Below are 17,440 nucleotides of genomic sequence, written 5' to 3' on the forward strand. Positions count from 1 at the left end.
TAAATTTTCATGTCATTCTTTTGTTTACAGTCTCTTGCGCGCTCGGCCTTTACATGAAGTCTCGCCAGATCGTCTTCTTTCGAATGCAGCCCCTCAAATTGGAACCAAATGCTTATTTCAATAAGACCCCAATTGCACTGTACAGTGAACAAGATAACTTTAAGGAAATCGCCGATTTTAAGGATTCTTTAGAAACATTAGGTGCTCATCCAATAGATCTATTCGATGGAAACTTCTCGAGTCTTCTAGATATGGAGAATTTTGGAGCGTTTAGTTTGAAGGATAGCCTAATTCCTTTTGGGAAAATTATGGCCTACTACAATAGCACGTATACTCATAGCTTGCCTATTATAATAAACTTACTGGACAATAGTATATACAGGTAAGTATTTATTTATTTTCTAGAATAATTTACATATTTAAGTACTAACACGAGATTAGTCCCACAATCATCAAACCTAATAAAGAAAATTCTAAAAAATAGGTAAAATATATTTCAGTTCAAAAACTTCAAGGTTAATCTTTAAAAAGATCGCTATCTTTATGTCGACAAGGCACATATTTCCTAGGACAACCTATTTTTTGACGATAAAATATATTTTTCTTTAAGAATTCTCCTTATATATTTGTGATATTTCTAGGGTATTAATGACGGCCTCCGGTCAGCTGGAAAGTTTCAAGCCTATAGAGGTCCTCACCCACCCCTTCCAGCAGACGGAACAGCAAGAGGAGTTTAACTTAGGGAACGTAGTATGCGCTATTTTTATGGGAATGATATTCGCACTCGTACCCGTCACGTTGGCGGTTGACATCGTGTATGATCGAGAGGTAGTTATGTCTGTATATAAAATAATTTTAAAACCGATAGTTCGGCTTTTATATAAAGAATTGACCGAATTTGACCGTAGTAGGTGAATGAGTTCAATTAATGAATCTAGTTCTGATTATAGTGCAGGAAACATTGTTAAAATATCATGTAAAAACAATTCAATTGTAACTGCAAAATTTAATAAAACAATACTATCAGAGAAAGTTCAGAAAAATAATCAAGCTTTGCCACTATAATTTCTTTCGTTCTATTTAGGTTTCCTGACGATTCCGTATTGAGAACAATGATTATCATATCTATTATTAATTGAAATGTAATTTGCCTGCTTACACAAGTTCTACTTATTTGGTCGTTTAAACGAGGATTGTTTACGCTCGCTTCCAGATAAAAGCGAAGAACCAGTTACGTGTGAACGGTCTGTCGATGAGCATGTACTTCTTAACGTACTTCACTATCCTCATCTTCATTATGATCGTCACCAGCGCCGGAGTTCTGGTCCTTGTGAGTATTCTACTTGATGACTATTCTTGTATCATTCTTAAATAACAATTTTGTGTCGTTTTCTAGTTAAGCCATTTCTATTATTACATTTTCTACAATTTTGTACAACTTTCAGGTGATCCTCAACGACATACCAAGCTTAACCAACGGTTCAGCCATCATGATGCTCTGCGGTCTGTTGATCCTGTACAGCCCGTCCGCCATATTGTTTAACACGTGCCTGTCTTATATCTTCGACAAAATGGATTCCGCTCAGAGTATCATGCCAAACATTACCACTTGGGTGGGCGTTATACCTTTCATATTGGTAGCTGTTTTGGATACTTTTAAATGGGGTGAGTTTGTATTTATTATATTACTGACCTAATTGTTTAATTAAGATAAAATCCACTGATTCGTTATAAGGTAAATTATTTTTATTACTATGATTGTGAAAGTGATTTTGCTTACTTGTTCGTTACGCTTTTACGTCTTAACTTATCCATTTTGACATTTTGCATACACGTTGTCGTGTGGGGTACAGGAAAGATACAAAGTTTACGTAACACCTACTTTCACCACACCAGCGGGTGAAGCGGGCGGGTACTTGTTAATGTAACAGCTCGTAATAAATCGTTAAAAAAGAAGGCTTTTTATCGGTTTTTCTCTGCTATAATATGCATATATATTTTCATATTATTTATTTCATATTTTGCATATATATGTAACTTAAAACACCTAGGCGTACAAACAACAGTAAGCAACTTTGTTATACATATCTTCCAGAAATTTATTTGTCACATACAGGTTTCCTCGCGTTGCTTCTTTTCAATGAGCACGAGTTGAATTAGATTAGAATTAACACAAACGAAAATTCAGTGTTGCCTGGTTTTTAAGTCGTTGTTGTTTCCGTAAAAGATTTGAATTTAATTCCAAGTTTTCACAGTGTGTATTTTTTTGCAGGTAGCAACATCGCCTTTTATCTTCACTTAGTGTTCAGTTTTCTAGACGTTATGTACATACCGTATGCGATCATTTATTATGTTGATAGGTAAGTATTTTGATTAATCATTTAGAATTAATTTTGATAAAAATTAAGAAGTATTACGATTATTTAAATATTTTTTTTTTTATATATATTTGTATGTATTAGGTATTTCGATTGTTTTATCCAGGGTATATGTAACCTGTAACCTCCGAGGGCTGTGCACAGTGCCGTCACTGTCCAGCTACTTCACGGCGGAGGTGTGGGTGCTGATCGTGGCCATGCTGGTTCATGTGCCCATATGCGGCGCCGCTCTGTTAGCGGCGGACAGGCTCAAGTCAGGGGGGAGGATATGTCCTGTGAGTGTCGGGATCTAAGCCGATTAAATTAAATCTGGATAATTTGCAAAAATCATCTCAATATTGATACATTTTTTGATGTTATGTAAACAAGCTCAGAGAGTACGGGAGAACGCTTTAATCCGAACGGTCTGTTTTTATAGGACAATTTTCTCGTTTTGCATTAAATTATCTCAATGTTAAAACAATCCTCTGGTAATACTATTACCATCACCGTATCGACATGCTCCTTTGCGACCCATGATTTTCGCCACTATCGAAAATTGTACGGGGAGAGAAGTCGGGCGTCCTTTCGACGGAGCCGGTGAAGTAAAATTAAGAAAGGCGGGCGGCTGTTGCAGCGCAAGGGCAGCGCGGCGGCGGCCGACAGCGAGGCGGATGCGGGCGGCGGGGAGGGCGGCGAGGACGACGACGTGCGGCGCGAGCGGCGCCGCGTGGCCGGCCTGCTCGCCGCGCGCGACGCGCACGCGCCCGCGCTGCTCGTGCACGTGAGCCGCTGTCGTGTTATACGTTGAGCGCACTCGACTCAAATACGTTACAGAAGAAACTACGATTTCAATTACTTAAAACGATTTACTAACTGACCAAAAATAATTCGAATTTCAAATTTATCTCAACATTAATAAATCACCTAATCATCAAATGCATGTTCAAGTAAAGTTGCTCAGTTGAGCTTACAAATCCGATTAAAACGACGAACACTTTTAAGTCGCGCCAATATTGACTTTACTGTCCGAAAAATTGGTGACGGTTTAATTCAGTTTTGTGCGCTTTTATTCTATGGTTATTTGTCCTTATTATATATCCTTAAAAGCTTTCAGTGTATTTTTCTTAATTAAACGATCGTTCGATTGCCAGAATCTTCGCAAGGAGTATAAGCTTCGTGGGACGAGGAACGGAAACGCGTGCTGCGGCGGGGGCGAGGCCCTGAAGCGCGCCGCCCTCGCGCGACTGTCGCTCGCCGTCCAGGGAGGGGAGGTCTTCGGCCTGCTCGGTCACAACGGGGCCGGGAAGACGACCACCATGAAGATCATCACGGCCGAGGAGCGACTCACCTGCGGCACCGTGAGATAATGATTCCCGATGTTAATTTTTTTAAGCATTTACAGTTATACGCATTGAAGATTTCCATTTATATCACGTAGTAGTGGATTACCTAAGACGAGGGCCTGATTTATCGACAAAGTTATAAAGTGAGAAGCATATGACACAGTGAGCGCACCCACCGCAGGTGATGCTCGGCGGGCAGAACATCGAGGAGGCGCAGTCGGGCGCGTTCCAGATGTTGGGCTACTGCCCGCAGCACGACGCGCTGTGGAAGAACGTCACCATCCGCGAGCACATCGAGTGCTACGCCGCCATACGCGGCATCAGCAAGGCCGACACGCCCCGGTGAGTCTGCCTTTGGAGGGAAGGGAGGTCTCCTTACACTGGATAGGTCAAAAGATTTACGTAAACAGATATCAAGTATAAAATATAAAAAAATATATATTTTTTAATGTTATATACTTAAAAAATAATTTATAATTCGGTTCGGTGATGAACCTACAAATGATTTTAAATAATATACATAACTTATTTTTCAAAATATCGCTAGTAAAATCAAACACTAAAACGGATTAATAAAAAGTTATCCAATAGCTGTCACCTTCTCAGAAGTAGCCCAGAGGTTTGAAATTGCAGCGTATACACTCCTGGGTCTCGGATAGCACGTAACGCACTTAAATCTACACATTAACTCTCTATGGTCGTGACAGTTTCCGGCCTCGTAGTCGTCGTCGCGTCGGGCATCGTGATCATAACGCTGTTAGTTAAAACGTAACCCAAAATGTGGTCAGTGGCTGTAACCCCTCGCCGCAGGATCGTGGACGCGTACCTGAACGGGCTGCAGATAACGGAGCACGCGAGCAAGAACGCGGAGGAGTGCTCGGGCGGCACGCGCCGCAAGCTGTCGTTCGCGCTCGCCATGGTGGGCAGCCCGCGCGTCGTGCTGCTGGACGAGCCCTCCACCGGCATGGACCCGCGCAGCAAGCGCTTCCTCTGGGACACCATCCTCGCGAGCTTCCAGGTCGGTGGCGCTCCGTCGGGGACTCGAGGGCGACATGGAAAAATGTTTTAAATTCGTTTTTTTAAATAGATCTTTTTATCGATCTGCCTCATACTTAACATTCTCCTGTCAGGAAAAAAGCACAAAATCCAAAGTTCAGTTCGAGACAGTCGAATCTACAAAAATCTGGAAAAACAGTTTTTCTATAATAAAAATACTGAGGGTATTTAAATTTACGTATTTCTTTCCGATAATGTCTTCGACACTTTTGGACTTCGTATCGTTAAAAAGTAGTTCTTCATTTCCAGGGTAGAAAAGGTGCTATTTTGACAACACATTCCATGGAAGAGGCTGACGCTTTATGTTCTAGAGTCGGGATCATGGTGAAGGGTGGATTGAGGTGAGAATTCTATGTCATTAATACATTCGAGTAACTAACAGAACACAGATATGATTCGATATAGATTTCGCTTTACTTTCAAATTGAAGCGAAATCTATAAAAAATAATTATACGATTTGAAGTTATAATTGTTTTATTTTTTCCAATGTAATTAGGTGTATTGGTTCAACGCAACATTTAAAGAACTTGTACGGCGCGGGATACACGCTGGAGATGAAGATAGGTCAACAGAACCAAAAATCGACGGTGAGCAATTGAATTCTTGGAACGAAGTTCTTTTACGCGCCTTACAGAGTGAGAGTAAATTGGCAGACATTGTCCCGTGAGGCAAAAGCGTCTCGCCCCTACAGGCGACTTATCCCTCTCCGGCTGTGTGCCTCTTATTCTTTCTGTTTTATACGGTTTTATATTATATTATTCAAACTTATTTTTAATAACAAAATTGTCATTGTTAATTAATTATTCTCAGAAGTTTGTAATTTGTTTCATTATGTCTGTTATTTATAATACATAATAATGCGGAAGCATTTTCGTTCCAATCACCCGATTGAACGAAAATTATCACTTCTCTTTTTTAAATAGAATTGTCTCGCTTTGACAGGTTGAGGGTGTTTTTTTATCAAAAATGGCCGAATATCGCTTGGCGTGATATATTAAGCAGTCAAAAGTTTTGCATATTGTTTTAAAAGAAAAGTCGTATTTCAGGTCGTCGAATGAGAAGTAATACTGTCGTTTTTATAAAGTATATTGTTATACAACCAGTTTGAAATTCTTTTATATTTTCAGATGTTAGAATCAGATCTGTCGTTGACGCCTTCGCCCTTACGATCAGCGAATAATTCTCCGTCGCTGGGCGAGGCGGATGAAGGTAATTACTTCATATTTATTTGTTTAATTTATGAGTTTCTAACAAAACACAAACACTAAATACACATTATTAATATTATTCAATGTAAGGTTTAAAATTTGTGCTCCTTCAATTATTATATAGCATGCATTATAATTGTCAGATATTCTTCCGCAAAATACCAGTACTCTGTATTGTTGTGTTCCGGTTAGAAGGGTGAGTGAGCCAGTGTAACAACAGGCACAAGGGACATAACGTCTTAGTTCCCAAGGTTGGTGGCGCATTGGTGATGAAATGCTTAATATTTCTTACAACTCCTTTGTCGATGGGCGGTGGTGACCACTTACCAGCAGGTGGCCCATATGCTCGTCCGCCAATAAATGCCATAAAAAATAATAATTGCAGTATTTGCAAAATATATTTAAATAGATTTATGATAAAAAGTGAAAAAAAAATAAAAAAATACCAGTTCAAAATTAAATATCAATAAAAACTTCAATTTAAGTAAGCTATTATTAATTTAATTGTTTTTGTTAGTTTAAAAGTTTAGTGAGACACTCGAGATGGATATAAAGATATCAATTTTATTCGTACAAAGTTTGTTATATTGTCTACAAAGCCTTCGAACAGTAGCGTCATGACTTAAGTTCGATTTAAATGTAGTCATAGCAAATAGGTGAACGACTGTTAAGATAAAGATAATATATTAAGATAAAGAAAACTTTCAAAAATATATATTTTCGAATTAAATGTAATGAGCTAATATTTTGAAATGTGATTATAGAATTGTCTAAGCTTGTATATTTGTCTAAACGTCTTCAGTTCGAATTTATTTCAAACTAATCATTTTTATACTTTTCTATGATATCATTTTAAGATCTCTCACGATGGATGGGAGGTGAGATTTTAGAGATACTTTTATTTATAAGCGATTTCAATAAAATAGGTTATCAATTTGGATGATTAATATTTATAATTATGTATGTTCGGATATAACTCCGTCATATACAAACGGATTCCAAACTGTTTTTTAAAGATAAATTTGGATTGATTTCTTTTCGTAAAGATTTGATGAAAGATTATTGAATTACGCATTATTGTCATTATAATTTTCTGAAATTCTTAGAGGCAAGATTTTCTACTGTATTCTATTGAGGCTAATTGACGAGATGCACACAGGATCGGGAGCAGGCTCCGCAACGGTGGAGGCGGAGGCCGAAGCGGAGGGCGAGGGCGAGGGCGAGGGCGAGGCGGTGGACGTCAGCATACACACGCCCCTGGTGGGCAACACGTCGTCCGCGCGGCTGCATCACCAACGGTACGTACACTACTGGCGCCTCCCACCGCCGCTGAGGCCGCGCTGACCTGAGGTCGGTCCGCAGCACGGAGTCGGGCGGCGGCGCCAGCTCGGAGGCCGCCATCGCGCTGGTGGCGCAGCTGTTCCCGGCCGCCGTGCTGGAGGAGAGCTTCGCGGAGCGCCTCGTGTTCTCCGTGCCGCAGTCCTCCGTCTCCAGCCTCGCGAGGTGCTTTCAGCAGATCGAGGAGGGTGAGACACGATTGCTAATAGCATTAGATTTAAACTAAGCTTCCCCTTTACGCTACCGGCCTCTTAGTCTCAAATATGAAAGTAACGTTTAAAACCAGTCAATATAACGCCGGGACAGCAGTCTAAGTTATAGTAGTTTCATAATTGTTCTGAAATTTTGTAAAATAAGAAACTAAAACGATCAGCTGTCGGTGCCGTAGCTCTGCGGCAGCTCCTTGTGTCGAACTCTAAACACCGTTCTCAGGGTAAGTTTCATGTATTTTATTTAATTTCCAGCGAAAGAAAAGTTGAACATCGTCGAATATAGCTTTAGTCAGACAACGTTAGAGCAGGTGTTCCTGAAATTCGCACAATCCGAGAACGTCGAATCTTCAGACCAAGAACATTAGAGAACGTTAATAGTGTAAGGTTTAAAATAATAATAAACGCGACGATTTAACTTGACGATTTTATAAAGGAAAAACATTAATACGTAATACGATATAATTTTTCTATTAACCCAGGCCTAAAATACGGCCGATGTAATAATTAAACTTTGCAGTATTCCGCAGCGCTTCTTTGCAATAGCAAAGTCATATAATCTGTAGATGAGCGTCAGTGTCACAGATAATAAATGAATTGAATGAAATCGTCGAGTGGTTAAATCCAGTTTAGATATATCGGGCTTTTTGAAAAAAAATAATGTAAAATAATTGATACGCTTCAGATATTCAGTAGTTTATTTCCTTAGGTTCCCGAGCTTTTGTATTGAGACCGATGAGAGAATAATATTTAGGTGTAGTATATTTCAAGATGGAGGCATAATTTTCCGCTTTCGTATTGGTCGTTTTACTGATTGGCACTTCACGAGCCCACAGGGTGAAAAAGGAAATCGATCTTGGAAATACTTCATTAGATCTGCTTTAGTGACGTCAGAAAATAGTAAAAAATTCATGATAATGGGTAATCATCTTATGGTGGGTTCTCTATTACCATTCGAAAGCCATTAAAATTGAATAGATTGAATAATACCGACCATTAATTAGTCATCTTCAATTAGATTGAAATGAAGTATCGTGATACGGAGAAATTGTTTTGAAGACGCTTAATTTATTCGTGGGATCGCATTTATAACTATGATATAAATCACACAAACCTAATAATTCCAAATAAGATAAAAATAATCACTTCTAAACCTTTGAAGTCGTTAATCGAGCAATCGGTTGTATTATCAGAATGTAAAGACGCCGCATTCTTAAATTCGCCATGAAATAAACAGGATTCTCCTGTAATAATACTCGAGATGCTTTCCAAGGGGGGCGTCAAATATTACGGAGAACCGTATCGCGATCGAGCCTATATTGAATTTAATCTACTTTTTTTAATGGTAATTAAGAACTTTAATTCATCATTTATAATTATGCCTCCATCTTCTGTACACTTCCGACATTTAATGACCTTTTTAGAAATTATGTTTAATTTTTTTTTTTATCGTTTACAAGATTCTAAATTGCGGCCAGTTATTTAAAAATAATAATCTAATATTAAAGACTGATTCTTAACAATATTATTACTATTGATATATTTTCACTTCAAACGTATATTTTAAACGATTTGTTGAAATTCGCTTTCTATTATAATAGTAAGAATATAATTTTATTTTTATGTAAAAACAATCAAACGCATAAAAGATCATTAAATGACGTCACAAGTGTACCCGGACTAGGTCGTGTTGATACTGATATTTAAATTTTTATAATTTCATAATTTAGCAATTTTTATATAACGAGTAGGATCGATAAATAAGTCGCACTGTGTTTTTGATGATATATGATATCTTATAGAAATTATTTTGATAATTCAAAAGTATAATAATAAAATATACAGTAGGCGAGGATATTAAAATCGTTTCATTCAACAACAATTCTGCAACATTGTGGCAGGTGATATGTAATTTTCGGTACAGTACAGCTATTCTGTGAGAACGAAGTCGATACTCATCTCGGTAACGTTCGCGAAATGTCACACAGTGATATGCGAAGTCGACTATAGAGTCAATCTGAAGTAATAAATGAGCAGAGTAAACCAGACGTAACAACGTGAATTTCATATTCTCCTAATTAATTATATCATTCAAAGTACACAAATAGCGTAACGTTCGTCAAAATTGATCGAGTGAGATACGATGTGAGTTCTGACAGAATAGCAGTGCTGATATTAAAGTGAGATTTTCAATTCCAAGTTCATTGTGGCTAATTATATATGTTTTAAGATAATAAAATAATAAGCAAATTTAAATGCTGCATATTAATCAGATGAATCTGAAAAAAGTTTCTATATCATTTTAAACGATTAAAATGTTTAAATTATATTTAAAATTTCAGGCAATATACCAATAATATTCAGTAACACAATTGGTCATGTGATTTCGAGTATATGTCCAGTTATTTATATTTACGTCACATTAAATAAACATAGTTCTAATAAAATCAAACTGATGGTCTAAGGCCCGGTTTGTATATTCAAAAAACCACTCCGTTTTACTTAAATGTGATTGGCTACAAAGAGAAATTGAGAAACTAAAATTGGTTGGCTATTTACAAATCAGAAGGCTACGTAATACAAAACGGATAGTAGCGTGAAATCTGATAACTCTGGTTTTACTGAAATCAGTATCTTATCTCTGATGATGTCCTCCTGGATGATTTTGGCTACAGCCAGTGGCAGATTAACAGGGGGGCGGAAGGGGCGGCCCCGCTGCTTAACTTCGCTGAACGCATCCAATACGCTGGGGAAATACCCGTTTTTGTAGCGGGTACTTAGGAATTCATGAATGAATGCCTCATTCAGCTTTGCCGCCCCGGGCTCTGGCGGGCTTAGTCCGCTACTGGCTAAAGCTGCCATTATTTGGGGTGACCAGGTAACTGTGCAGGACATATCGTAGCACAAGTGTATGTGCAAACACAAGTTTTAACATTAGTACCCGCGCATAGTTTAAAAATATATGGTACGGTTTCAATGCGTTATTTCTGACCAATCCGAATCACGCGTATCTTATTTTTATTTGTCTTGGTGTGCTTAAAAGAAACACACGTTAAAGTTTAAACTATTCGATCTTGTACAGAAACAATTCAGTTTTCTTAATAAAATCAATATTTTTTCAACAATTCCAAATCTCTACGTTTTATACTTTCAGCTGTATGTCGATAGACAGTCAGTCTGGACCTTTGTATTTTAATAAAATGTAATTTAATGTAAAATCGATGTAACCTTGTGAAATGATATTAATGTTATCATCAAACCAATACATGTTTAAATACTTCTGATTAATAAATTGATCTAATAAAATGAAATTCATAAAAGTTCCAGTAATCACGATTTAAGTTTTTAATTTTTCAAAAAAATATAATATAAATTGATTCAGTAGTAATTGTTATTTTTATCGACAAAATCGTTAATCATAAGTATTTCTATAAATAAATTAATTTGAAAGGATTTGTCTATTTTTTGACGTTTTTTTTTTTAGTTCATTCCATCGCTTAGTCTTTGCACGATTTGTTTAGAAATAAATCTAAACATTATTTTATATTAACAACTAAATTATCATTTAATCACAATCAACGCCTAGTATTTTTTTTTTAAACTTATTTATAATTTGGCTGTTTATTTTAAGCTATAGACTATATATTTGAAATAATGAAAGAAATTTAATTCAATAAGTTTCATGAATAAGATCGTATTTATTTCCAGACTATATTTGTTTTAGAAAAATGGATTTGGAAGTATAATCATTATTTTAATCGCGTATTTAGACAAATATATATTTAGTGTCGCTAATTCAAATATACTTTGTTTGAAAGAAAGTTAAGGTGTTTAAAACCCTGTCTTAATTTTATAAGTAAATTATTTTTAAATATTAATAATAACATGTCGGTTATTGTGGAAATCAATATGGCGGCACTTGTATTTATTTTAGTCTTATTTTATTAGTATTTTTTTATAACTTAATTATATATCATAATATGAACTTATTAAAATAATTGTTGCTAGTAATCAAATTTCGATGAGTAGATACAAGTGTTGCCATATCTAGATATAGATTTAGAATAAGAAAAAAAATGTAAGTTAATTTTATGATGTATATTTCGATTATTTTCTAGTCAACAATTTTAATATTGTATCTGTGTAACATCCATTTAAAAAATATAAATAATTATTTCATAATATACCTTGGAAAGGTTTTTTATTTATATATCTGGATGTTATATACATACATATGTCCAATATTGATTTTAGATAATTTACAGTTATATGTTTAGTATATATTTAGTATGTTTTGCTATTTACCTAAGGTCTGACACATTTGTATTGCGAATTGTTGAAATGCGTCTGAATTAGTAGAATTGTTATAAGAAATAAAATACATAAAAATAAAAAAATAAACTTGTTTTTTTAAATAATTTTCTATCATATACATACGTAGTCAAAAAGCATAAAGTATATTCGAACCACAAGAGGACAAAAGGCAAAACTACATTTGACATCGAATTGTCGCGATATCATTGGTCGAGAGCTTGAATAATCTATGATATTCAATACGAATTTTCGAAAAAGTGGCGTTTTGAACGTCAAAGAAACCGTATCGAAACTTTGGAAGTAAAAATAAAATTAGGACATATTAATGAAGAACTGTTCGTAGTTGTACAATACAGTTGTTCGATTCGCAAGTCGAATAAAATATGAAAATGTAAGGCTTATCTTTTTTCCTGCTTCGATTGGAATATAATATAGGTATAACAGTACTTTTAGAAGATACTTTTTAGCTCGATCGAGCGACATCATATACCTAACAACAAGAATAAATGCCTATACACGTACGCTATTTACAAAATTATTATTAAGTTACCTTTTCTTCTTTTAAATAAAAATAAACTAATAAATAAGGTACAGGCACAGTTTAAGGTCCACGTAAATTAAAAACCTTGTAAAATAGTTCTTAAAAAAGAAAAAGACCATTTTCATATTAATGATTTCTTTATTTATGGAACGAAATGTTTATGGGTATAATTATTGTGTTTACTGTGTTAAGACATGGTTGGAGGGTTGTATTATAGGTCCGTAATATATAATAGAGCCGACGTGGCCCAGTGGTTAGTAGAACGCGTGCATCCTGCTTTTCGCGTGTTTTCCTAACACGGTTAAGTTCGATTAAAAGTTATTTAATTAAGTTAAAAAATAATGCAATACTCGTCAATAGACCATTTTAAATCACTTAAAAATATTATGAAACAATAATAGTTTCTAAAGTAAAAAAACTTTACAAAGGTATATAATTTGTACTTTTTTTTGTGGATCCAGGTTTTTTAACGTATTTTGTATTTCTACACGATACATTTGATAGTTTTTTATTGCTTCCATAGCTGCTATTAATTGACTTTATATCCACTCCTAACGCCGTTTCGATGTTTGGTGGCTCCATTTTGATATTAAAATAAAATTAATATAATAATAAATAATATTATTTGATATATTATCATTTATAGAATAGCGGCGAGGGATGGAGGGATGTCGTATATACTAAGATGCATTTTCTTTTTTGTTCATATTCAACTATAGACGCGAAATATAAAATAATTAAAAAAAATTAAGTATACTTTTTAGCGTACAATTTACAATCACACTTATATATCTTATTTTTATATCGTTAAAAATACACATTTTCTTTTAAAAAACGTAACGATCGTTTAATGGTTGATACTAAATGAAACACGTATTTTAAAATATTTACATAGATTTAGAATGTTAATACTAGATGCCAATTACGACGTCGTACATGTGCAATAAGATATCTATTATTTTTTTTTTAAAATCCTGGTATCCGATTGCAGCATTGCTCTATAATCAGAAAAACCCTACTCGGATAGGTAGGTACTTCACGAAAGTCACGATAATACACATAGGTATATCGTATAATATCCTTCTATTCCCGTCAAAGATTTTCATTCAATACCGATGAGTATTTGTGACTAGTATAGTACTAGTAGTTTCAGAAGAGTAGCGAATACTTGTGGTCTATTTAAATATCACATTATTACATCGTATGAAATTGGTTTTATGTAACGGCGCACCGCGTACGTGGACCTATGCGTACGTATGTGTGCGCGCCCGTTCGCAGTCCGGACAGGTTCAAATATTTGTTGCGTTCGCGACGAAGTCCACGTGGACGTCACTTTAATTACAAAATCTCATCTAAATAATTTTTTGATATCACTGAAAAACGGTGGCGAAGTATGTCACGTCAGCTTTATTTGTTGAAGATAACTTTTATTTATTATGGAATTACTTATGAAATTAAAACGCAAATAAATATTATATCTTGACGTTTCATTAACCTACGTTTTAAATTTCATAGTAATGTTATGTTAATAATATTAAGAAATGTACTTAGCATGTAATTTTTTTTTCTAATATCATAATGTAAAATTTTACCAAAAAAAACTGACTTCAAACATACAGGAATTCTAGGTGATCACTAAGGAAGGTTAAATAGGGACTGAAAGTATGCGTTATAACCACCATAACCAATTACGCTATTGACGCTTTTAAATATAGAATGAAAACTTGGATGGATGTCCGTCATTTTTGAAAGTTACTGTGTCTGTCTGTTAGTGTATTTGAAAGGTCTTGAGCGTGAACGTGGATGGATATAGATGAAGGGGACGACCAATGAAAAGATGGGTGGATTGTGTGTAAGATGATATGGTTGGAAAGAATGTGACTTGTGAGATGACGTCAGATAGGGAAGTATGTAAGAAGGGATAAGGTAAGGAGGATGATGATGATGAGTATGTAAATCGGTATTTAGGCTTGTGTCTTTGAGTAAAAGACAATTTTTACAGGGTTTTTGTAAATACATTACCTTGTAAAGTGAAAAAGGGGGGGGGGATGCAAGGTTTGTAACTTCTTCATTTTAGAAAATCCAAATATGGAAAGTGGTCTATAGGCAACGCATATTATGAAAACAACTATCAATTAAAGAAAAGCCGTTGCATTTCTGTATGTTTCCGATGAGATATCCTATCGGGTAGTAGCCTAATCAGCGATCATATCAGTGGGCTAATAATAATCAAGGCTGTGGAGCAAAAGTATATAACACTAGTAAAATCGCGGGGCGCCGCTAGTTATAATATAATATGACTGAAGTGGGAAGTCATTTACACCACAAATTTAATATCAGTTAAATTTGTTTACCGTGAGATTGTTTTACAAATTTATTAGTAAATGCAAATTTATCCTATTTAATTAATGATAATAGAAATATCTCGTAAATAAAGTCTGCATGAAAAAACTATATTTTTTACTCAGTACGATCTTTCTACTATTGAAAAGTAATAATTCGATTTGTAATTAGACACACTTTACCTGATTGTAGGGCTTGGTAAACGAAGAATTTTCAAATTCGTATGGGTAGGTACCACCAACTCATCAGATATTCTACCGCCAAACAGCAATACTTAGTAATGTTGTGTTCCCGTTGGAAGAGTGAGTAAGCTAGCGAAAAGCAGGCACAATATCTTGGCTCACGAGGTTTGTGGCGCATTGGTGTGATGTAAGGAATGATTTAAATGTCACAGCGCTAATGCCTATGGGCAGTGTTAGTGTAAAATCAGGTGGCACCGCACTATTTGCACCGCCTACAAAAAAACAAACTAACTATTTGTTTATACATTATCTCGTTATGACAATATGACTGTTCCTTATTTTTGGTGTCGTTATATAATTTTCGTCATCCATACTAATATTATAAATGCGAAAATATCACTGTCTGTCTGTTGCTCTTCCTCGGCCAAAACAAAAACATAAACAAACTTGATGAAATTCGGTATGGAGCTTGAAGGAAATAAGCTACTTTTTAACGCTTAACACCTGAATACCCTTAATCGCGAGTGAAGCGAGAAGTGACAATTATATATTCACAGGATCATATAATATCTGTTCATCAAGAATCAAGAATCAAGGTTAACTGGAATATTTTGCCATTACGTTTTATTTACATAATCTGTGCAAATAAATGAACATAAGCACACCATCTCCACGAAAGACATCAAGGTCATCGTGAAAGGATTTTACGTTTCGATTACGCCATTTCAGTTGTGAAATTAATTTTATTGTTTAATGGATTGGTATCATTATCAATTGCACAATAACTACAGAAATATACAATAACAACTCGTTAATGTAATATTAATATCTATTATAGGAAATTATTATTGAACCCATAATGGCTTATGGATTAATTAACTTTAAGATAATTTTTAAAAATTAGCAGAACCTGCACTAAAACGTAAAAAAATCGCACAAAATATATTTTTTTTTTTTCAATTTAACGGCTGTATAAGTACTTTTAACCTAATTTTATAATCGGTGACAAAATTGTTATTTAGGTCCAGATTCATACTAAGGCTCCGTATGAATATTAAACCACACTGAATGAATATGGAGCCACACTAAAGTCAGGTGTATGCATTTCAGTTCAGTCGAACAGAGAAAGAGTTCGGATCGCGAAATCTAGCCCGTAGTACTTATAATATTGTATCGATATTTATATAACAGGTTACACCGCAACTCACAAAATATCATCGTTATTATTAAAGAAAGGAGTACCTAGTTATGATTATATTATGATATCCAAATACAGATCCACAGAGCCAGATCGCTTTGTTTATTAGAAGTAAAATATTCACGATTAGTGCTCTTAATGAGCAAATTTTCTATAAAATACAATATCTGTTAAACGTATTTTGATCTTTGATATACGACGGAGTTAACTTTATCATAAGCAAACTATTAAATTATGTAAATATATTTACTGATAAGGCATGTTTACGGTAAGAAAATCTTATTAAAGCTAACTACAGAATGATCATCAATCGGCTGATTCTCGATTATCTTGATAGTCATCAATTTTCAAACAAGAACTCAATGACTTGACGTATTATTAGCTCGACGATTTATCGTTCCTTGGTAACGGTCATTTTTTCAAAATGCTAGTAATCGTATCCGTCAAAACAGGTTTTATAATGTCATAAAACCATTTATGCTTTCCTTTTAAAACGTCATAGCCTACATTTGTACTTAAATGGGGTTTTTAACTTCGATGTTCCACATATATTGTTTATATCAAAAATCGTCCTAACTGTAATAAATATATGCATTGAATAAATAACTTTTTGTTAGGACTATATCGTATTAGTAAAAACTAGTCATTTTGTCTAAAAACTTATTGTCTTTGATTCGATTAGAAGGTAGGTAGTAATCTTAAAGTAGGCTCTGTTCTAGAGGACTCAATATTAATTATTAGTAAGTATATAGTGTAAATAGTTACTAATCAAAACTAAGAAAATGATACAATCAATATTTTATTATATTGGGTCTTAGCCCAACAGTGGGATGTCTACAGGTTGTTACTTAACTTTACTTTTACATTCTGGTGGCCCTGTGTTTGTGTGTTTGTGCCCTATAACAGTTCCTGTGCAGTTGGCTAATCTCTCTAAGGAATAAACGTTGTGACCAAAATCATTTAGTCATAAAAAATTGTCATTATTTCAAACTTTAAAAGCTATTTTATTGAGATGTTACAGTTACATTGAGGATTTATTATACAGATCATGACCGCGTGGATTGGTGGCAAGAACGCAAGCATTTCCCGCTGACTCCGATTCTCTGAGAGAAAAGTGAACGGATGTCACCAATGGTAATACGATGTGGTGATAATTTATTTATAATATTAAAATAACGGCTTAAGTTATTTCTGTTTGAAACCAGACATGCATAGAAGAAATAAGGCATAAAGTTGCTATAATGTAACTGTTTATAATAATATTATATATGCGAAAGTAACTCGATCTGGTTACTCTTTTGAAAGAGTAACCAGATAGAGTCCTTGATACATAGGCCTTGAGGCCAA

The 17,440-nt window shown here is 34.9% G+C and overlaps 1 protein-coding gene across 1 annotated transcript in view; it reads left to right on the top strand.

Annotated features, from left to right (window-relative positions):
* The window catches only part of LOC125072023 (cholesterol transporter ABCA5-like), a 45,695-nt gene extending 36,686 nt beyond the window's left edge, over positions 1-9,009 (top strand). The window contains exons 21-36 of the mRNA XM_047682493.1: positions 31-382; positions 642-828; positions 1,214-1,330; positions 1,446-1,665; positions 2,273-2,360; positions 2,485-2,653; positions 2,995-3,141; positions 3,512-3,718; positions 3,885-4,045; positions 4,514-4,721; positions 5,009-5,100; positions 5,257-5,347; positions 5,888-5,969; positions 7,128-7,266; positions 7,331-7,494; positions 7,771-9,009. Coding sequence (XP_047538449.1) covers positions 31-382; positions 642-828; positions 1,214-1,330; positions 1,446-1,665; positions 2,273-2,360; positions 2,485-2,653; positions 2,995-3,141; positions 3,512-3,718; positions 3,885-4,045; positions 4,514-4,721; positions 5,009-5,100; positions 5,257-5,347; positions 5,888-5,969; positions 7,128-7,266; positions 7,331-7,494; positions 7,771-7,883 — 2,537 coding nt within the window. The 3' untranslated portion in view covers positions 7,884-9,009. The remainder of the gene's footprint in view (positions 1-30; positions 383-641; positions 829-1,213; positions 1,331-1,445; positions 1,666-2,272; positions 2,361-2,484; positions 2,654-2,994; positions 3,142-3,511; positions 3,719-3,884; positions 4,046-4,513; positions 4,722-5,008; positions 5,101-5,256; positions 5,348-5,887; positions 5,970-7,127; positions 7,267-7,330; positions 7,495-7,770) is intronic.
* The last annotated feature ends 8,431 nt before the right edge of the window (positions 9,010-17,440 follow it).

This window comes from Vanessa atalanta, chromosome 20 (assembly GCF_905147765.1).
Source record: "Vanessa atalanta chromosome 20, ilVanAtal1.2, whole genome shotgun sequence".
Classification (NCBI taxonomy): domain Eukaryota; kingdom Metazoa; phylum Arthropoda; class Insecta; order Lepidoptera; family Nymphalidae; genus Vanessa; species Vanessa atalanta.